The sequence below is a fragment of the Hetaerina americana genome, unplaced genomic scaffold (assembly GCF_022747635.1).
Source record: "Hetaerina americana unplaced genomic scaffold, ioHetAmer1.1.p SCAF_9, whole genome shotgun sequence".
Classification (NCBI taxonomy): Eukaryota; Metazoa; Arthropoda; class Insecta; order Odonata; family Calopterygidae; genus Hetaerina; species Hetaerina americana.
In genome coordinates this window covers 76,345,143-76,368,109 of record NW_027287538.1, presented here as the reverse complement: position 1 = coordinate 76,368,109, position 22,967 = coordinate 76,345,143, and the positions used below count along the sequence as shown (strand labels likewise).

The following is a 22,967-nucleotide window of genomic DNA, read 5'->3' as shown; positions in this document are numbered from 1 at the left end:
CCGGGCTGATTTTTCATCAATAACTTCTGATTGTCGGGGTGTCTCATCATGTACGAGTATCACGGGGATGAGGTTTGCCTTCGCATCGCCCATCCCTCGCCGCAGCGTTAACTTTCCCCCGCTACTGCGGAACCGAGACAACCTTCCAATCCTCTTGTTTCCGGAATGGCATCTCTTCCCCCATCCAAGGATATGACTATGGGCGGCATCTCGATCACTCCGCCGCATGATGAATTCAGACGTATCCGTGCAGCCGCATGGGCGCGGCGAGTTTTCGCAACTCTAGCCAGAGGTAATCTCTCCTGCGGAAGAGCAACCTTAGATCGAAGGTCAGCCACGATTCCCTCCAGCGCAGCGATAGGAGCCGCGCATTCACCGGTGCAAGCGTGCATCGCGACAGAAGACTTCCCAGTGGCAGCCATGCTAATTCTATCCATACATATGGGCTTTAAAGCTCTCATTATCGTCTTTATTAGATAAAATACCTATTAACATACATAATACCAACATAATTCATTTTTAAGACTGGCCATTAGTAATAATGGCCGATATTTTTTGCAATACATCCTAATCTAATTTAATTGCTTGATTGCTGACCCAGTACCGAGAAAATAAATACGCTTCTTTGAAAGATTTTAAAATTCCACCTACCAAGAACTCTCATTCATTTCGTTGAAGTTTATTTTAAACATATGTATTGAGGTCCATTTATAAATTAATGAATTTTGCTGATTTTTAATTGAACTTTATGAGTTTCTCCGTTCAATTAATATATTCTGGGCAATGCAGAGGTTTTTCTTTTCTGCGGACATTACGCAAGTCATTTCTTAATGTCGATGCTTTGATTTGTTATCGTGAAAGAATAATTAATGGAAAAAATCAGGATCACACGGACGACGACATCGGAAGTGCAAGTGTTACATGGAAGACGGTCTCACAACCACGCAGTTAGGCGATACCATTGTCATCTATGAACCATAATAGTGACTACAAGTTCGTTTCAGTGGAAAACAGCGTTCTCTACGAGCGGGTTTCCCAACGAAAACAGAGTGAAAGGTCCTTTAGCATTGAGGGGGTTAACTCCGTTTGAAAAGATAGGTTCCAAAGTTCGGCTTTAAAATATTTTAATTCTGTAATAGGTGTAATGCTTTCTCTATAATGAAGAAAGCACTTAAAAGAATTTCCTCGAACATAGACTTATCTTTGAAGAAAAGTGATCTTTCGACGAGGTACTTCTATTTTGAGATATTATTAAAGATTTCAAAGCATGCTTGAAACATTGTTTATGCTATATATATATATATATTTTGATACGAAGTGGGTTTTACGCTATCTTGTCATTTTTGTTAGGATTTTACTGAATTTTTAATTCAATTATGGCAACAATAACGACTTGTCTCAATATAGGAGCTATTTGTTTTCATTCCTTCCTTATTTACCTATTCATTAGGTTTGTCACTTCGTCACTGTCAGTCATCGGAACCAGTCTTAATTAATATTTAAACTTGATGTTGAGTGACTTATGTAGGCGCATAATGAATCAATTAAATATTATCTTGCAGGCCTGGTGCGAGCAATGGGTTGTGGATTGCATTTTTACTACCCACGATTTTTGTTGTGATTGCCTGCAGGGCAAGGGACCTGTCCTACTCACTTAGATTCGTTGGGATTATTAGTTCGGGACTCATTGGTGCGAGCGCAATATTCATCTCCAACCTGGCAACTACTGAGCAAAATGTTAGGAAATTTTCAGCGTTGTTTTATGTGCCAGCCGTTATCACGTCGGTTTTGTTATTGTTCTTACTTAAAGAAGGTAAGACATTACCATTACTTTTATCGTTTAATTAGTACAGTATTAGTGTTACCCCCGCTATTTTAAATAATGGTTTTATCTTAAATCTCCCATTTAAAAGTTACGTCAATGATCTTATTTCTTTAGTTTCTGCAAATTTAAACGAGACAATTTCAATGCTATTCACAGACTTGCACTAATATTTTGAAACAATGTTTGAAAATTGTTGTGTATGACCTACACAGTATATATCGAACTATTTAACTTTGCTGGTTATTATTTAATATTCATATTTAACAAATTTGTACGGGTTAAATTATATTAGAATCTAGGCTCAGTATACCTCTAATGCCTGTAAGTTTTGCAGTATTTTATTTATCATAGAAGTATTGAATTCTTGAATTAAATTTTAACTGACTTTAAGTTGCTTCATACGATCAACTTTGTTATTTTAAATCGTTTGTAACTTTATTGAAAATTATTTGCGTATATTGTAATGCAACATTGATTTTTCAAGCTGTCAACCACAAGCCTAGGGTCACATACGTAAGTGCGCAATGAATTTACTCAAGTAATATAGTCATTGTGTTAGTCGGACCCTCCTGTATTTTTTGCTAGCATTACAGTATGGTAAAGTATGAGGAGTTATTGGATTTCAAATATTAAGTAGAAGATGTGCGAGATTTATTCATGGTCATGTTAAATGTGCCCCACATTCTTTCAAAAGTTGTTCTGAACATATTTACTCACCATCTTGTGTATCAGGATGTTTTTTGTGGCTTTCCTTTCTCTTACAACCCGATAGCCTATTAAAGCATAGGTTAAGTTTATAGAGATGCGTTTGAACAATTGACTTCATTGCTTTTTTCCAGGTTTATTATTCTGCCTTACTTTTGGACTTGGTGCCACATTTTCATATTTTATAGGCCTTCCTATTTTACTGGGAAGGTTTCCTAATAGTTTCACATTTGGTGAAGCATCTGTAGTGGCACAAGCACTGGTGATATTTGTACTAACCTCCACTGTGAATTTAATTAGTTCAAACAATCCCCAAGGCCTATCGGATGTGGAGAAAGTTACAGTTATTCTGCAGGTAATGCCGCATTTTATAATCCTTGACGTAAAACGTTTTAAGACTCATTGTCAAAGTCATGCTAATCCAGCATCAAATGGCTCTGATGATTTACTTAAAATGAAACAATTTGGGTTTGAATCCCGGTGGTGTGGTATCATTGGCCATTATATTGTTTCATTGTGATCTCCAATGCTCTTTTTTCAGGTGGGGCTCTTTGGTTGTGGGATCATAATATTGTGTGTATCACACCTCAGACTGTTGAGACGAGGCCCAGCATTCTATGGCACCACTCTTAGTGTGGCATTTGGATTTGTTGTTCCTTTGCTTCACCACCTCCTTCAAGAAAGTCCTCTCCGGTGGATTGCTCAGATGATATTTTTGAAACCCAAGGCTGTATGTATTGTTTATTTGAACCATACTCTATCCAAGTATGTCTGTGATAATTATGTTGTCTGAAAAATTTGCTGTGGGAGGAGAGAGAGATGGATTTAATGCCCAGATTGCTGGCACTCACTGCTGATGCCTGGGAGTGAATCACTGAAGGGATGGTACACTTGGATTGGTCAATCAGACTGAGATTCTTGATAGAATAAGAGAAATGGAGCCTCAAGCAGACAGGTTTATATATGCATTTGTTTGTCTCTGTCATGGCTAAGCTTTGGTGGCATTCACCAATCATTTGGTGTCCATACCATAATTTTCATCATTACTCCATGTGACATAAATTCCATGGTTCTGCTTAGAGAATGCCCAAACCCAAGTGAATTCAAGTGATGGCTCAAAAGGTATCAGTTGGTCCAGTTTTGCGGAAAGCTGACTTTCATGATTCTAGATGCAGTCCAGACATTTCAAACACCAGTTGTATGCCTGGAATTCCACATGTTGAAGTACAGTGGAAACTGTCATGACAGGCATACCTATTACAATTGCCATGTGGTACATCGTGAGACATTGTTAAGGTGTGGGGCAAGGGATGATTCCACCGCAGATATATTTCTAAAGACAGACATGCCTCATCATTATTTCCCTACCTTTGTCTGTGACTCTTCCAGATATCCACCTCCAGCTAAATGCATTTTCTTACCAAAAGTCTCTGGAATATGTCTACCTTATACTCAACCAATACCAATGCATTCGCGAACAACACATGTCAAACTTATTTTCCCTCTTCAAAATAATCTCCTTTGCTGCTGCTCATCTAATTGTACAACTCAATGCCATAGTTTCATTCACGCTACGTTCCCTCCAAAAAAAGCAACGTCTCCTTAAAAATCATAGATTTTCACGGTGGAAAACAACGTCCCAGCACTTCCACCTGAAGACGCTCATTGAAACGTGGGTGAAACTGTTGTCAGAAGAACAACCTACGCGGTGACATCCTGAGAATGGAAGTCTTTTGTCTCCTGAAAAAGTTGTAAAATCTCTAGATTTTCTTCTTCCGGGTAGGTCTTGAACTTCTGCATTGTCACCCTTTCCTGCCACCCCCTCCCGAACCACCACCACTCTTTCAATACAAGCCCAACCTCCGCAGCATTTGCTGCCTCCTTCCAAAAGCCCGCCAGTTTTTCCCAGCCGCCACCAAAACGTCCCAACACCCACCCTCTCCCCGACAATTCTCATGCCATTGTAGACCTTTCCAATACGCTGTGTGCAAATCGAGAATCAATCCTTCAACTTCATGAGGATCCCACGTTCTAGCAGCATATTCTAAATGAGACCCAACCAGCAAAATATAACTGTACTCTTCAAATTTTTCGTCATATTTTCAGAAAACTCTTCAAATAGATACTAATTTTTTGGGTATCTTGTTTTCATGTCTTTAAAACAGGGTTAACAGTCAGCCAAATGCATACCAGATGTTTTGGGCATTATGCAACTGGTCACATTTAAATAAATAAATATTAGTGGTCTAATACTTGTTTCACGGGCAAACTGGTCATTCGACTGCAGGCAGTCTGTCTGTGTCCACTCCAAATCCAACAATGGTCATGTGTCAAGTTGCTATGCTAAGTAAATGTTTCCATTGGCGTTCTGACAGATGCTCAAAGTGTTCCATTTCTCGCTGCAGGTGATTTTGATTGTGTACTGGCTGTGTTGCTGTGGTGTTGCAATACTGGTTGTTAATTACCAGCTATCAAAGCAAAAATCTGCATCGACCGTGGTGAGGAAGAACTTTCACTATCTTATAGTTGCTGTTTACATTCCTGGCATTTTCACAGATTGTCTCCTGCTCTATTTATCCAGTGGGGTGATACTAGCTCTGTTTATGATGATGGAGGTAAGTGTCTGTTTTAAGGTATTGCCTTCTTTTACAATGCCCCTTGGTTCTCTCACTCTATGTTCTAAAAAGACTTTGGCAGGGAGACCATGTTTTTCTCTTTTCTGGAAATTTCTAATAACCTCTTATATAAATTTATCTGCCAGTGTGAAAATTTGCGGAAAAGGGGACTTGAGTTTATGAATAGGATGTAGATATGTGCATACCTAAATGCTTAGTAAAAGTGAAATGATGAAGGCAAAGGGCAGCTTTAATGAGCAACAAAGTGTTTATTCACTTAAAGCTACACAGCAATTTGGAGGCAAATACTTAATACATGTACTGCATATTTTCTCTGACCATCAATTATCCATCTGGTGTTTTCATTCATGCATAGGTTGGCATACATTTATATGTATGCTGACTGTTTATAGTCCTATCTCGTATTTCTAAGCATAGTGTGGAAAACATCAATGAAAAACATGCCATTAAATGATTTGGTGTTATATAAGGTTTTTTTTCAAAAGTATCAGGAAAAGTTTCGGAAGAATAGATTCATGGTGCCATAAATCGGTATTTATCGGCCTTACGGTATTTTTGGTGCTTTAGGAGAGCGCTTTGGGAATTTGAGGACAATCACGGCGCTGATTGATGAAGGACCAGAATTTTTTGAGGCTAGAGGAAATATTGGAGGAGATAGTGTGCGCGTAATTTTCATAGTCACGGCGAATGAGGAATTTGGAATATCGGTGGAGATCAACGAATGATGGGCACATTTCCACATTTGGGATGGCCTTATGGAGGTACCAAGTGCAATTTTTGTTACCCAGGACATTAATGGTATCCTGTTTAAACCATGAGGGGGAATTTTTTTGTCTTGGGCCTAACTCAAGGAACAAAGTCTTTTATGATGGCCTCGAGGACGGCATGAAAGAAGTCCACTCCTTCTTCAGGGGATAATGAGGAAAGGACACTCCAGGGAATAAGGTCGAGGGAGCAGTTGACGTCCTCCCAGTGAACCTTGGACCATCATCATACTTTAATGCTGATTTATTTGAACGTTTCGCTATTCTTGGTGGTAAAGCATTTGGATGTCATGTCCTCCTCTAATTGCATCGTCATTGCTTTAATTGTTGCCATTGGACTGCAAGCTTGCACTGTTTTCCAGCATTGGGGTGCTCAAGTGACATCTTGTCTGTCTGTTTGTGCTGTCTGACTAAGAGTGTCTTCCTTGCCCAGACAGTTCGGGTGCTGAGGGTTCCACCGCTGGCCGACGTCCTGCAGAACAGTGTGGCAATCTTCGTGGATGAGAAGGACCAAGGCATTGTGGCGCTCACGCCCATTTATCTCTTGGTGGGCTGCTCCCTGCCCCTCTGGGTCCACCCAGACTGCTTGCTCGGCACGCCGAGAGGGTTCCTCTTGGCATTGGCCGGCGTGCTGAGCGTGGGAATTGGCGACACAGCTGCAAGCGTTGGTGGCGTTCGCTTTGGGAGACACAAGTGGCCAGGTGAGGGAATGTGTCATCGCTGCCAATGGAGTAGCACCACTGCTTTGTGTGCTGCTAAATCTTGCCAGCTTAAAAATGTTGAATGGGTGTTTTTTTTGAGCGACATGACATCTTCTCAAGCTTCTTTGGAGGTTTTAAGGGATGGCTAATTATATCAGGGGTGCAAGGGAAGGGTGGATTGCATGACCGTCAACTCAGATGAGAAGAAGTGGGACAGTGGAATGAGTGCAATTAGATCTTTCTCCGATAGACGGTAGCTCTTGGATTGATCACAGCTCTGCAGTTCTTGGGAACATATAAAGGGCGATTAGTATTTTTTTGTTGCATTGCTCCCCTCATTAATCCTTGTTGCATCTGCCTCCTCTCCATCCACTCAGAGTATGCCAAGTCACTGCTCTTCTTCCTTTGCATGGTGCATACTTCCTCTGTGCTCACACCTTCCCTCCCTCCCCCTCGCCAGCTGCCTCATTGCCAGGGCACTCCCTTCCTCCCCATCTCCCTCCCTCCATGTTTTACTGTCAATAATAGTTTACTGACCATACTAATACTTCCTTTATTTGCTTTATTTTTATCTCTTTTCTTTGGTTGTGGCCCTTGAAGGCCATCCATGTTGCTGTTATACGTGTCACTATAAATTGGCAATCCTGCTGTATGTGCACAATTTTTACTAAATAAATAAATAAATAAAAATGCTTGCGTCAATTTGGCTCCCCATTCATTTTCCCTCTAGATTTTTCTATTTTAATTAAGGTGCTGCCCAAGTAAAAAGAATGTTCCTTTAATTGTACTTTTTCTCCTGCCGCTTCTTCAGGCCACTCCACCTTTGTTCTTTGAAGAAAAAATAAATGGAATCGTGATGTACTCATTTCATTCCTGCATTCCTTCTGAATGAATGGGAATTGGTCGACATACTCCTCTTCCCAACCTCCCCTGATTGCCCTGCAATGCTCGGGACGGTCTCCCTCCCAGGGCCCACCGCTAAATGCCCTCTGTCTCAATGTGATCAGGTCAAAGTAGTCAGCGTTTGAAAATTGTGGAACCATAAGATATTGTTCCATGCATTGGTTGACAGGTGTTTTACATACAAAATAAGAACTTTTGTTTGGGGTAACGTTTGGTCTTAAAAATTTTCAGCCTGTATGAGAAATCCATCTGTCAGGAGAAATTATTAGTTTGGTCCACCATGAAGTACCATTGGTGGAGGTGTCATGCTCCCCCAATCCAAGACTTCCCTTGGGGAAGGTTCTGACATCCTGTTTCTGCATTAAGATATATTTTTATTAAGTGGAGAGATCTAAATAAAGATTGGCACCTTAATACATATTCAGATTGTGTGAGGATGATAAAAGGTCATTTGTGTGTGCATTGGGAACGAGGTCATTTGCTCATCGGAAGCACTTTTCATTGGGCTGATACTACTGACTGAGCATGCAGTCAACAGGTGAAGGTATGTTTGCTTAAATAGCCAACGCTACTGTTTTCTCCGATTTTAATTAAATAATTAATTAAAATATATCTATATAAGGCTTATATCTGTTCTCTGTTGTAAGACGAGTTGGAGCTTACTGATAGAAAGATGTTTTGGTAAGCAACAAATAATCAAGTTGATTTATTTTAACTGATAGTCGTGCTGCCTTGCAGTTTGACTCCAATCATGAATAGTCTTGATAAATCCCATGAAATATTTAATTTTATAATTATCAATAGTATGCTATCATAATTCCTAAATCCAACCTTGCTGTATTCATGAGTGTAAATTTTATCTGGATTATCATGAACTTGTTGAAGTGGAAAGAGAGTAATTTTTTATGAAGTTATTAATTTTTAATGATACTTCAGCTCATTTATTAATTCTAGCCTAACTCTTTTTATTCTATTGCAGGAAGTAAGAAGTCCATCGAAGGAACAGTGATATCAATATTTCTGCAGTCGCTCATTGTGTCAGGTTTTGCTCAATTTGGTGAGTGTGTGTGGTCACACTGGGCACTCGTGGGAAAGAAGCTCTCGCAGTTTCATTCGCTGCAATTCAATTACTCAATGAGCATTGATTCCCATATAGCTGGGTAGCTCTGGCTTATCTTAATTATGAGGTCATTTGCCATTTGGCAATACTGCTTAAACACCTGTGCCATGGATGCCTTATTTTCCCTGGCCAGAAGGGAGGGGCCTCTTCATTGTACGTCAGCTCCCCCTGCCCCCCCCTCTGTGTGCCTCTCTCTGCCCTTCTCAGGAGTCCCCCCCCCCCCCTGGTGCATGCAAGGGGAAGCGTTGAGTTTTCAATGGATTATGAGTCCATGTAAAGCAGATTTGTTTGCCACTGGCATATAGAGATGATTCTTTAACCAATACGAAAAATTTTAATTAGCAGGAATCTCATGGATGATATGAAAGTGTGAATTGTTGTGGGATGAGTTTAGGTTGAGTTATGAATGCAGCCACTAGAGCTCCCTGGAAAGCAAACAGCTCCGAGCCACACGAGTACAAGCTCTTCAAATCAAGCCACAGCACTTGTTTGTTTCGCCCTTTGGAATATGCCCCCAATGCTTTATCCCCTGTTCTTTCTTGTGAGAAGGCAGCCCTTTTATCTTTCTCTGGAGTACGCAAGAGCAAAGAAGGGTGCATATTGAGCTCCAGGAAAGAATCGTCTGAGTGCAGCCACCTCTCCACTCCACAGCCTCCGGGGAGGGAGTGCAGGGGGACCCCCACGGAGATAATCACGGGCATCGCAGATCCCTGAATGCGCTTGGAAGGGTTGCTTGCGCTTGTGACCTCACTCGGGCTGCGAGACAAGCTTGGGGACTTGATGTAGGAAACAGTTTTTGTTCTTTTCACTCTTCCTTTGTACTGATTATGATCTCTATCCCCTGCCCCTCCTGCTGCATTGGGACTTCTAAGAATGCTGCCCCTGCCAGTTGGCCTCCTTCCCTGGGGAGGCCAACTTTGATGTCTTGGAGACCAAAAGCATAAAACATGATATGTTCAGTCGGTCAAGGTTAAGGTACTGCTTCCATTTGTAACAGGTCCGATATTGTTTTAGTTGATGATTGAATAAATACTAAGGGCATTCAAATCAAAACCCGACACCCGCCATAGCTTAGGTATTTTTTTTAGGTATTAATACTGCCATCGTTGTGGTAGGAGTTCTGCATAGTGACAACTCACAGGTGCAAGCAGTCATCTAGTTCAGTCAGGTTATCTTGTTGGTGCCTGGACTGGTTGTTGTAGCGGGTTTTCAGTTTTCATTTGACTGCCCATCATACATGGATGTCATTTAGTTTTGGGACACTGGAGTTTTTTAAATTAAAAATCCCAGTGGGTCATGTCGGAAAGCTGTTTTTGAAAGGTGTTGAATGCGTGTGTTTGATCTGAGCACCATGCGATGCTCGGCGCACTCGGCTGTGGCGCAGAGAGATTCGGTGTGAAAGGGAGAGGGGGGCAGGGAGAGTACCGTCCATGGCTTCCCTTATTGTGCCACTGTCCTTCGTGTGCATGTCCATGATGCATTTTTATTATAAAGCCTTCAACTCAATGCTGCCATTTCAAATTGATTTCACTGATTAATCCTTCCTCTGCATTGCTGACGATTGTAGCATGTAAATCACCATGGGTCTATAATTTTGGTGTGCTGTTTCATTTTTATGCCACGTCTGGATTATGTCCTCAATGAATGTTATGAGTAGTTCGTTCTCCAGATGTGAGAACATCAAGCTATTTTAAAGTAGTTATTGGCTGATGGTGTTAATTTACCCAGAATTTTTATGATTTTCAGAAATTAGAAACATTTTGTGAAAGATGAACTGTGTTTATAGAAACTTCTTTACTCGGAGATGTTCGTTATTTGTACCTCTTGAGGTCCCAATAAATACAATTTTATGTGGATAGAATTCATATGAATGCTAAGATATTACTTTTATGCAAATCTTACTTCAAGAAATGCAATTAATTTTCTGTAAAATAAATCATTGGTGAATGATTAAAGTAATGGAGGTGAGAATCCCAGAAAATAAAATGATTTTTTATTCAAATTGTTCGCCCAGCTCATGTGCTTGAGTTCATTCTCTCTGAAATTTGCCTTTCAAAGGTGAAATATTCTCTCTAATTGCCTTTTCCAAATTTTGCATAATCCAAAAACACCACTTTGCCCTTTGCATCTGACTTTAAATAATGATATAACTACAAACACCCTAGCCCTAGGTGGAGAAAAACCCACCTAGGTGGGTGTTGAACCCCTGACCTCTGGGTTGGCAGGCGAGGGCGTTACCTGGCTTTAGTCTAATATTTGTTTCTCAGTATGTCATGGGAGGAATTAGTTCCCTTTTATTTGATCTCGCTCATTTGATTTTGTGCCCATTTGTCACCTAAAGCGAGATAATGAGCAAGCAATATGAGATGTGCAGGCCAGGATGAAGAAACTTGAATACTTAAGGGTGAAACCTCAAAATGTGCGGAGGAAAAATAATGTTTAAAAATTCATCCAATTTTCAACACAGAGTACAAGTACACGCTCACACTCAGTACTTTTGGTGATGAGTCCCTCCAGAATGATGCCCCTGATGTGTTTTGTTCCCAAAGCCACACGTTCAGCCATAGCACAGCCTCGGTTGTGCCAGGGCTCTGAGAGAAGTGGGACGCAAACCACGCTTTCAAAGTCCCCCGTGCTATTGTTAGAGAGTCGTTTGTGCTCCCTCCTCTTCCACTCCCACACCAAGGAGAGGTGGCTCCCCCCTTTTCCCACTCCATCTGCTCAAAAGGCCTGCCGTCACAAATTTGAAAAGGATTCAATGCTCTTTAAATCTTTGGATGGAGCATATTGGTTGTTGATAGGAGTAGATTAATCCTTATTCTAAAGAGACTTTTGTGTTTTCATTTGTTTAGGATTCATTCCATCATCGCCATCTTCCCTTTTGAGGACATTTGCTGCAGTCACCATCACGTCAGTTTTGGAAGCATTGACGGATCAAGTGGATAATTTAGTACTCCCTCTTGTTCAGCTTCTACTGTTGTTGTAAATACTGGTTTTATGCAGTGCGTATGCCCTATGAATATCCTTTTTAGGTGTGCCATATATATTTTTTTAGACTTTGCCATCCAAATTCCTTCAAACTCTATAACTGTGAATAAATGATTTTGTGTATCATTGAATGAGGTTTTTAAGCTGTAGGGATTCTCTGCTGGGAATGGTTAAGTGAGCTCTGTTATGGTCTTTTGAATCCTAAGGTATTACAAAAAGACTGATTGTGTGACTTAATCTAGTTTTCTTGGGAAGACTGAGAATTGTGGCTTATCTTTAACGGCCAGGAATCTTCCTTGCTCAAAGAATTGTTGAGTAATTATTTTGGAAAGAGAAAATTGGAAAGTTAATTGAGTCCTTTCACAATTTTATAACATTTAAGAATAAAATTTTTTTAAATGAAAAATTTAAAATCATATTGCCTCTAGTAAATTTTCATTTTCTAGCTCAACTTGGAAATTTTGGTGAATCGGCAACAAATAAACTGTTTTGAAGTTGATTTTACTAAAAGAATTTTAGAAGAGCTGTCCTCAGGAAATATCTGACTGCTGTGATAACTTGAACATGTTAGATATGCAGGTGATTTTATAAACATGTTGGTATACATCCATGTATTAAACAGAGATGCATTGTAAAATTTACATTCCAAAAATATTTTCATGGTTTGATGCAAGTATATAGTTCAATATTTTGAAGCTGATTAATATTTTGAAGATAATTATTGTCATCCTAATATTCTGGATGGATGGAATACATCCATTTGGAAAAAAATCCTCTGAAAAAGCTTTTTATTCATTGAAAATTTATAATTCGTATTGCACTATCTTATTGCTGTTATCAATGTCCTGAATTGTCTTGGACTCATGAGTGATGAAATTTATACCTGTCAACATTATTTTCCTTTTATAAATTACAAATACGGGTGGAACAGTTCCATAATCACCGAGACAAAAACTATTACAATTTTCCACTTAATAATTTCCACATATATACTGGAAAATTTCAATATTCTTCATCTCTGTTATTATTTTTCCTTGTTGAAAGATGTGTTTTTTGATGTAAATTAAACTCCTCCTCTGTGATTCCGGTGATTTGCAATTGAATTGTGTGGTCATTATGACACATGTGATTGAAAACTGTGCTATGGCAAAACCCTAGAATGGCAAGTTGCAAATTTGGGTATTAGTCATGTATTTTCAAAGATGTACCAGATGCAAGAATAAATACACACTATTAAAACATTTATTTTTGTATTTAATGCAGGTCAGATACTGCAGACTATGTACCTTTTGCCTGGCTCCCCTACCCTTCCTCCCATCTCTCATAGGTGACCCTACTCACTGCAAGAGCAATCATCATTTCTCTCGGAGCATGCAGGCCCTTGCAGCATGTCTAAAGTAATTGTCAATGGGTAGTGTTCTGTGGATATTGCTGTGGGAACCTATCAAAAAAATAATATCGCACACTGTTCATGGCACAGTCCCAAAGGGGACTGCGGCTGATGAAAATAATTTTGGTTCTGAAAAAAATGTTGACAAAATTATTTATTAATTTGGTGCATATACACTGAATGAGTCACGGTATACCATTTCTTCATTCTTGAAAAATGTGTATCAATCATCGAGATGAATTGCAGTCCAAGTACATGAAGGACTCAATCAAAATAATGAGGGAAATAATGCCTTTGTAACATTAATGAAAGAGTTCCAGAAAAAGACTTCTTCCACTTTCAAGTGGGCAACTATTATTTATAGTCAGAACCACTTGCAGAGGAGAATGAGTGGTCATTATATATCCCTGGGTCAAGTTCTTAATATACTAAATGGCCATTTCTTTTACTACCTTTTCTGTTATGATCCTATGGATACAAAAGATGGAATTTTTGTCTTATTAATGATGTGTCTGATGTTACATTGGTAATAAATGTATGCAATGATGTATTAATAAACATTAATGTTTCTTTGATTTGTAAAACTGAGAAAAATACTGAAAACAAGTTTGAAATGTGTTTAAAAATAAATAAAATAATTTGATTTAATAAAAAGATGCTGAAACCAGAATAAAAAGAATTCACTATAACCTTTGTATTTAATTTTTAAATCCTTCAAAATGTCAAGCGTTGAATCTTTGAAACCTCTGTGAAGTTCACTTGTTAAATTTGTTCTTGAATTAAATTCTGATGCATGGAGCCCTTAATTAAAAACTCTTAAGTTATGCATATAAAATTCTTAAACAGCATTTCTTGAGATTGTTGCATTTAAGACTGAAGTTAATATGTGCACAAATTATTCAATTTTTGAATCATAATTGAACTTTGTATCACTTGACGAGTGCAGAGTCCTTCCTAATCTTCCCTTCATATTTAATCTTATTTACAACTTATCTTGCCTATTTCTTTTAGCAACGATCGACTTTTATGTTCACATTTTATAGATGCTATAGATTTCAGAGTGTAAAAATCATTCGCCTTGAAGGTGAATGATTTTTACACTCTGAAATTGTTGCATTGAGGTGAGGGATTCATTAACTTTCAAGCATGTATAATGCCGACACTACCTATATACTTGATGAAGTTTTCTCGGGTCTTCCACTGGGTACCGGGACGGGCCCTGACCCGGTGGAAGACCCGAGAAGACTTCATCAAGCAAATACGCCAGGAAAGCACCAGATCTTACTACCTATATAGTTTTAAAAAGTATTTGAGAAATGGTGCATCTTTAAACCTCTGTTTTCTCTTCATGAGTATTTGATCTTGATGTTTCAGGTATCAATTGATAATCTCTAATTTTCTTTTTATTCTAGCATGAATTCTCATTTTTTCTGTGCTCACTTATTTCACCATATACTTTATATTTTGATTGTATTGCGTACTGATTGACAGAATTCACCAGTTTATTCTATGCCTTCAATCAATAAAGAATATTCATATTAGTTTTTTTCAGATGAACATAAACCTGTTGACAGCATATTGTAATATAAACACCATAATAAACCCGAAGGTCGGTTTGGTAGGTGATGGTAGAGTACTAGGCCTGACGGCGTGTGAAATCCACGCTTAAGGGTAGTTCAGTTCCGGCCAGTTCCTTTCCCTGTGCCGGTTATGGTTTTCCCGGAAGATCCGGCATTAAGAATATTTTAGCTTAGGGGAAGCTGAAGGGATTCGAACCCGGGCCCTGCGGACTCTGGCGCGCAGGGCCCTGATTCTGGTCTGGTCAACAACCCTGGACCACCGTGACCCTATATTTTATTGTAATCGATGAAAAGTAAAGCGAAAAGAGTAAAAATCTTTTTTCCAAGGTTCAGCTGTTTATTATTATTATTTATTATGTTCAGCTATGAAGGAAAATTTATGAAATGCAGATATAATTTGTAATAGCGTCTGCATTTCGGTACAAACATGCCGCCTTAAAGAGAACACAATGCTAAACAAATGAATATAAAAATCCGTCATATCCACTGGAGTGATGCACGTTTTAAACTTGGCAATGTGAATTATAATACCTGTTAAAGTATGGGTGAAATAGAACAAAAACTTCGTCCTATGTTTTGTGAATTAGATGTTTTGTCCCGGCCTGATGGATCGGCTATGTTGACAGTTGGTAATTTAAGTTCAAATGTTGTATGTGACAGTTTACATCGTCTTCTGTAAATTGCTTACTGTTTACTTATTTACGCCTTATATAGGTGAAACAGCTGTAGCGGCCGCCGTATATGGCCCGATCGAAGTAAAACTAAATAAGTTAATAATTGATAGAACAAGTGTAGAAACTGTCTATCGACCGAAAACGGGCCAAGCACGTAAGTGTAATGCACTTGCATGTAATCCAATTATGAATCGCATGAGAGCAAGCTCTCATGCTCTTGGTATTAATTAGACTTTATAACTTACAGGGGTTGCTGATAAAACCAGGGAAAATTTAATAGGAAATACATGTTCTTCAGCAATTTTGACGACCTTGTATCCTCGAACATCAGTATCCATCATCCTTCAGGAAATGCACAACGCCGGCGGTGTAAGTTTGTTTCATGTTGTGTGGATATTACAGTGGATGCACAGTGTTGATTTGAAAGCCACATTGGCAAGTTCATGGCATAAAAGCATTACACTTGGGCCACGAAAGGATTGTTCTCTTCCTCTTATTGCATATTACCCATGTTTTCTAATGCATTACCATTAAGTAATTTGGATGTTTTATCATTTTAAATACATCACTTTTTCAAGTTATCTGCAACCGTTCTTTGCAAATGATTATTTAATTGCTGTTGAATATTTTAAATTAACACCAAGAGTACACTTATCCCTTAGCTCTAAGGCAGAAGTTAATAGTTATGCGTGTAAATTTGTTAAAACTGTTTTGAAGGCGATCATGTTTTAAAATTATTTAGATATTACTCTTAAGCGATAAAGCCTGTACAATCAAGAAGTAATAATCTTTTACAAGTTTCTCATTTGTAAGTGAATCTTTCCTCTTTCTGTTATTATTTCAGCTCTTGGCGTGTTCCATAAACGCAGCTTGTCTTGCTCTGATTAGATCTGGAATTGCCATGAAGTTCCTAATTGCTGCTGTAAGCTGTGCTATTACAAAAAGTGATGAAATTATTTTAGATCCAGATCATGTGAATTCTAAGGCATGTCTATTATCATTGTTATGAATATTTTGAGATAATTTTTACTTCCCCTTGATTTTATCACCAAGGTAGGTTTTCACTCTCTCTCTTCTTCTCTCGTCTCTTTCCATAAACCGCGACCGAATTAGTATGCTGCACGTTATGCATTCTTTCAAGTGCTTTCCTCCTCCGTGTTTTTGCCGGACATATCTTCATATTGAGAGTAACCTACAAAAGTTACCGAATTATGCTTTTTTTTCAAGCCTTAACTTTACCATTTTACCCTTTTCCATAAGAATATTAACTATATTTTGTTAAATATCAGTATTGTTATGTTGCTAATATCAGTATTTTCATGTTGCTTGAGCTATGTTTGCTGTAAACCGAATCACCGCGATCAACTCAAAGGCTGGTTTGGGAGGGGAGGATGGGACTCACCTTGCACCAAACTCAAGTATTGAGGCTTGTCAAATTTGTGCAATCACAGAGTATTTAATCAAGGTTCTATGTCTTTCTCTGTACTTCCTACAATATCTTCTGGTGTACCCACCCAAATACGTATATTATTGAATTAAGGACAGAAAAAATGAATAGTATATTGAGATGAATGAAAAGGTCTGGAATTTGGAAAATCCAGTTAATATCATCACTTTACTGATGAAGGTTTTTTTGAGACAAAAAGTGACATGCATTAAATCAGGAGAACCCGAAAATCATAGAGTAAAAGTTGTTTTACTGGATGATGGTTGTTGCAAATATAATCCAGAGTTGTTTTCTTCTACTTGTGGAAACGTTGTCTACTTTGTGCAGGCATGCATGTTTGACTGACGTTTGTGGTTGCAATATGTATTGCATGAAGGGATTCTTGGCTCGAGTAGCAGTGATTCATAACATTCCATTAATTACTTCACTAATTATCATTTCAGGATATCAAATCTGAACTCATGTTTGCTTTTGATAACATTGACTTCAGAGTTGTCGCAGTTCACACCACTGGCCTGTTTTCAGATGATCAGTACAAGCAAGCAATGCATTTCTGTGCAGAAGCGAGCAAAAAAATTTTTGATTTTTATCGTGAGATTGTAAAAAAATATGCCATGTGTATATAAATTCTCCAAAATCATTGGAATCGATTCTTACTGATTTGTAACAAATCCTCAATTGATCTAAACTTATAAATAAATCTGTATAACATTGTGGACTTTCTATTAATTACTCCTTTGTGTCCTAGTATTGTGACTCTAACACGCATCTATTCTAATTATTAGCAAGAAGGGATTCATTGAATTTCATGCTCAAATATATTTATGGGAGCTAATTATTAAATTAGTATTGTTCTACAAAACACCATCCTTAGAAGATATTCATGCTCTTGTGGTGAACAAGGACTTCTGTATTCAAGTGTATGGTGCAACTTTCTTGGACTCTATAGTGATTACTGCATAAATATTGTGAAAATGTATATTAATCCATGCCTCCATGTAATAAATTCAAGACCAGTGCAGTAATTCTAGGTTTGGCCTATTTGCTCAAGTTTTTACCCTGCCTTCTTAACACTTAATTGTTTTATAATGCCCTGGACATCGTAAGAAGAGTATAGATGCTGTGTTTCCTTAAAAACAAGACCAAACCTGAAGACACGTTTGAGTGTGAATTTAAGATACTTCCATTATAAGCATCAACTCAAGAACAAGCCCCAGGGAAGATGGATGAGCCAAGTGCAGCAATTACCTAATATCCCTGTCAATTGCAACACACTGTTAAGTTTTTGGTTGGGCTGCCTGCCACATCATAATTAAACAATACTTCTCTAAGCATTACCGCAATTTTCTCCAGGATGTAGTCTTTAATCAAGTTCGTACGTTAAAATCGTAAAGGCAATGGTAAGTCTTGAGTAATGGGTTTATGTTAAAACATTTCCTAATTATTTATTACAGCCTTGTGCCGTTTCATTCAAATTCTGCCCCAGAAATGCCTTTTTGTAATCTTCCCAACCAAGATTCAAGCCCTATAGTCTGGCAGGTAGCAGCTTGCCTCTTTAAATGTTAAGGCAGTGATGGAGATGAAGTGAACTCCAATTATTCGAGGAAAATTACTTTTGTAATAAACTGGATACCTCCGTACCATAATTAGCTCAATCTCTCTCCAGCCATGTATGAAATTCTTGAAGAATATCTTATTTAAACTTACATATTGATGTACTAGCAGGTCATGGCAGCAGAAATAAAGCATGTCAAAATGAAATCTTCAACTAAGGTAAGGAACCATTTGGTACCAAAATGATAATTAATTCTAGTCAAGGACAATGCAATGTTTTCATTTCTAGCATAAACTTTGCTGAGCCATTAAGTACAGTGATTTAAAACATATTTGATACAGATTTCCTAATTTACAACATATGGGCATGTTTGTATTTTATGAACTTCCATGAATATCTAAGAAAACTTCTTGTACATAAATTCAAACTCCTGGACCCTGTGCTGAGTACTTTCTTCATCTATAACTTTGTTATTACTTGAAATTTCTTTGTGAATATTTTACACCATTACAATTGTCCGCTAATGCAAAAATGTGTGGATGAACGCTCTACGGGGTGTTCTGTTCATTTATATATGTTTGTCGATGTCCTCTCCTCAAGAGATGAAAAATTGAAAATAAGAACAATTGTCACCGCCTACGAGTTTCCTTTCCATTGCTTCTTATGTTACATTCTTTTTGTTGAAAAAATTCCAAATACGACCATTATGCTTTCATGCCTGCTAATGGTGCAAAAAGTTCCAGTTGCTATGGCATTAATTTACTTGATCAACCAACTTTGATCCAATATAAATGGAATCCATCGTATAAAGTGTGTCACTGGATAAAAACTGAAGATTAAATATGAAATCTTTTAGTCCAAGGAGCAATCTGAGGTATTCACTTGTTCGGCATTCCCCATTTATCAGTCCTAAATACTGGATACCTCTTGATTTGAAAATGTGTTGATGTATGCACTACAAGCAGTTGGAATTGAGAAAATAAGTAGTTTCTTGGGAGGAGAGAAGTGGGAAACATGAATGATGATCCATCATCACTCCCAGTGGGTCTGTTACGGGGTGGGGTCTTATGGATGGTTCCTAAAAACCATTATGCATCTTCGCTAATTGTTTTAGTGCACTTGTGTTATGTGGCTGTCGTCAATCCACTCTTGTGAGGGCCTCATTCAGCGGTTCAGTGCTTCTTTTAATGCATGCACTACTTATTCAATGACTTTCTTGACAATGGCTGCTACCCAATGGCCTCATCATCCATCAATATCACAACAATTATTCAACTCCCTTTCCTACAATCACTCGCATGTTCCCTCCTTCATCCCTTTCATTGACGTCTATTTTTGTAAAAGAACTAGTGATCTTCTGCATGGCCCCATTGCACTCCAGTACATATCACTACCCATCCGATTCCCAATCCTTGCTTTAGGTGCAGTCTGAGGTTTGAAATCAATCTTCTATCCCTATATTCAGCAAAACTCTTGGCAGAAACTCATTCCACTCAACCTGTCAATTGCCACCTAAGAATTTAATGAAGCAAACTGCCATAAGGACTATTTTCTGTTACAATATCACATGCTTCTCTCCCCTTCCCATACTGCTCTTTGCTTTAAGTATCCCGATTATGCAACCTTATACTGAGGAGAAATGACAAGAGATTCCTTGGCCATGTGCAAAATTAAAATTTGATCAAATGTTTTAGCTTAGGTCCTTCCTCTCGCAGGATCTATATCCAAAGGAATGTCCTTCCATTTTCCCTAATATTTTTGAGTAATTATGTAGTGCCCCAATTAGTTTTACAAAATTTTATATTGCAATTGTCTTGTTTGACTTGATTTTCCACCGTGCTTCTCTCTCTCACTTACTAGTATTCCCAGACCCTAGCTTTCCTCTTCCACATAACATTTGCTGACCCTGCCTAAGTTTACCAGCCAATCCTCTTTGCTGTTGAATTCCTCTTCTGCATCTTTACAACTGTCCTGAATACTTATCAATTCCATCTGTGATTTCCCTGTCTTGAATGAAGAATGAGTAAAAATTTGAAAATATTTCATTTCAGGTTGGAATGATGATTATTTAGTTTTACTGGACTATATCACTTGCGACTGGCTTTAGTTCTAACTCATGCCACGTATAAATAACTCAATGATTGTTACTGTTTACCTACTTGGCTACGTAAGTCATGACTGCTCAAAGTGATTATCTACCTTGGTAAACATTTTTCCCTGAGATTTTTAAGAGAAAGTAGTAGGCATTTGCACTAACTTATCCAAGAATAAAATGAGAATTTGAGGACAACGTTTTAAGCTGCTTCACATTAAGTAGAAAAAGTGCATTTAGACTATACAACTTGAATTTCCTATTCATTACATACTGTGCTTGCCTAGGAAGTTTCTGTCAATACAAGTTAAAAAATGTATTTGGTTCCCGAATTCAGTAAACTGAACTCAATCTTGAGTGGAACAATGAAAATGCTTAGTTGCATGAATAGGATGGAAATCCAAAAACTCCTTTCAATGGGTTGTATGTTTATTAGTCTTTTTGATTTTGTCTAGGACTTGTTAGTGATAGTGCATTATCAGGGCGAGACTATGATAATACATGAAGAAGCTGAAAATATTAGCAATTAATAAATATCATTATTTTTAAATGTCCTCTTTTAGGTAACTTCATCCCTCATTCTTTGGCTTCCTCAATAATACGCATTCTTCATTAAACAAGTAGCATTTTACATTACTGTTCCTCTGTATGATTTTAACTAATGTATACATGGGATTTCTTGAGTGATTTTCGAAACAAATCTTGATTCTGGTAGACATTTTTATTAATTTTCAGTGAACAACATGATACCAAATTAATGACAAGGAAAGGGCCTGGCACAACAAAAATCGGTGAGTTTACATGATTTTGGGGCTGGATGGAGTTAACAGACATGCAAAATATTTTCACTTACATGCCTACTGTGTTGGTCAGTATATACAACTGTCTTGTCTTAAGCATCAACTGTGATTGCTGGTGCCAGAACAGTGCCTCTTAATGCGTCTGTACGAAAGTTCCAATTAGTAACTTGGATGTTTTTTCAAAGCAATTCCATCTTGGAATTTAAATAGGAGTAAGAATGTACCCTTTTAATTTATGAGGAAAACATGTTCATACAGCAAAGAATACTTTTCAACTTGTTAAACAATTATAAGCCATTGCATTACCAACTATGCAGGGTATTCAGTATTGGGTTTCTCGGTGCAGAAGGGGAAGCTGTACTGTTGAAGATATACGATTAAAAATGCAATCAAACTGAATTAAAAAGCATTAGGCAGACGTTACTCACAGGGAAAACTAGTTAATAGGGGGTGAATTTATAGGGTGGATTGTATACATGTTGTCTTTGGAGGAGTTAACTCCTTTATTGATGAAACAATGAAAATTATCTTAAAGAGCAATATTTATTACATAACAACGTCAGAGAATAATGCGTGGCTACTGCTACAAACACGCAAATAACATTTAAGACTACAAAAAATTGATATTTCGCTCATCTCATTTCTAAACATCTCTGCTATAACAGTTTGCATTTACTAGTGATTTGAATTCAATCTAAATTAATCAAAGATTATTTTTTACTGCTACCATCACTCACTTCACGGTCTCTGTGTTCTGTTTCTTCTGGGCTTTTAGCATCAACAGCTTGCGGGCTAGTCGTATCACCAGAAGAGTCTAAAGCTTCCATTAACTGTCCATTGTCATCATCACCGTCATCATTCATGGTTTTATATAAGACCGGATATTTAGCCATACAATCCTGCATTGATCGAAAGGTTGAGACACAATCAGAACCTTTTGGCTCCGCAGTACTATAATGGAAACATGAGAATGCCTCTCGGAATTCCACACCACAAGGACCAGTTGCAATTCCACCCAGACATGGACAATTCCAGTTTATTTCGCCGTTCGGCAAAATGAGACCCGGAGAATTTTCCGGCGCACTTAGGGTAACTGTGCTTGGTATTGCATGATCTTCTGCTGTGGCGAAGATAATTTTGTCTTTTCCATCAGTACGACAATAAGACATTTCGGTTTTTTGCTGACTAATCACAACTTGTGTCTTCAGAGATGAAAGATATCGCCTAACATGTAATCATAAGCGATATATATATTTTCTGTTGTCTTCAGTCACACAGTCGAAGGGTATGCCGGTTGAAGACTAGTAGCACACGAAACCATATTTACCGACAACCTCAAAAAGAAAAATAAACACTTGATGTAAAATTAATTTGTTTCTCATAGCGAACTACTCGTTTCAGGAACTTACCAAACAGACTCGTTCAATTCCAACTGCAATTACTATAGCAATGGAGAAAATTGAAACAGAAACTCATAAAGATCGACTACAAATGCATCACATTCACACACTATCTTAACGAGCTTCCCCTGCGCATGGTCTGCTTGTAATGCTAAGAGCGGAATACGACTGTCATTTTTAATATGAGAAATTCATTTCCGGGAATATGTTAGGCGCTGGTTTCGGGTGTGAAGTTCTCATACTTTTAATTCTCTTTAATTTTTTATTTTATTTAATTACTTGCGTTCCCGGTAGGCTTATTGTGATGGTAGTAATTCAGTTATACCATGTATGAGATTAGCAGTGCTCTCTCATAACACGAAAACAATTTGCTGTCTGGGTTTGGCG

At 38.1% G+C, this 22,967-nt stretch overlaps 3 protein-coding genes across 3 annotated transcripts; 2 read left to right on the top strand and 1 right to left on the bottom strand.

Annotated features, from left to right (window-relative positions):
* Positions 1-1,047: 1,047 nt before the first annotated feature.
* On the top strand, positions 1,048-13,215 carry Dolk (Dolichol kinase). Its single transcript, XM_071597849.1, has 8 exons — positions 1,048-1,229; positions 1,563-1,813; positions 2,665-2,885; positions 3,072-3,260; positions 4,936-5,145; positions 6,364-6,631; positions 8,514-8,591; positions 11,507-13,215. The coding sequence occupies exons 1-8, from the start codon at positions 1,159-1,161 to the stop codon at positions 11,638-11,640; spliced, it is 1,422 nt and encodes a 473-aa protein (XP_071453950.1). The 5' UTR covers positions 1,048-1,158; the 3' UTR covers positions 11,641-13,215.
* A 1,878-nt stretch (positions 13,216-15,093) lies between these two features.
* Positions 15,094-17,449, top strand: Rrp46 (exosome complex component Rrp46). Its single transcript, XM_071597779.1, has 5 exons — positions 15,094-15,241; positions 15,327-15,440; positions 15,534-15,655; positions 16,131-16,271; positions 17,177-17,449. Exons 1-5 carry the CDS (start codon positions 15,154-15,156, stop codon positions 17,357-17,359), a joined length of 648 nt encoding a protein of 215 aa, XP_071453880.1. The 5' UTR covers positions 15,094-15,153; the 3' UTR covers positions 17,360-17,449.
* A 3,672-nt stretch (positions 17,450-21,121) lies between these two features.
* LOC139698756 (mitochondrial intermembrane space import and assembly protein 40) lies at positions 21,122-22,727 on the bottom strand. The gene is made up of 2 exons (XM_071597661.1): positions 22,590-22,727; positions 21,122-22,514 (listed from the first exon to the last, which is right to left on the bottom strand). Exon 2 carries the CDS (start codon positions 22,347-22,349, stop codon positions 21,891-21,893), a length of 459 nt encoding a protein of 152 aa, XP_071453762.1. The 5' UTR covers positions 22,350-22,514; positions 22,590-22,727; the 3' UTR covers positions 21,122-21,890.
* Between the last annotated feature and the right edge of the window lie 240 nt (positions 22,728-22,967).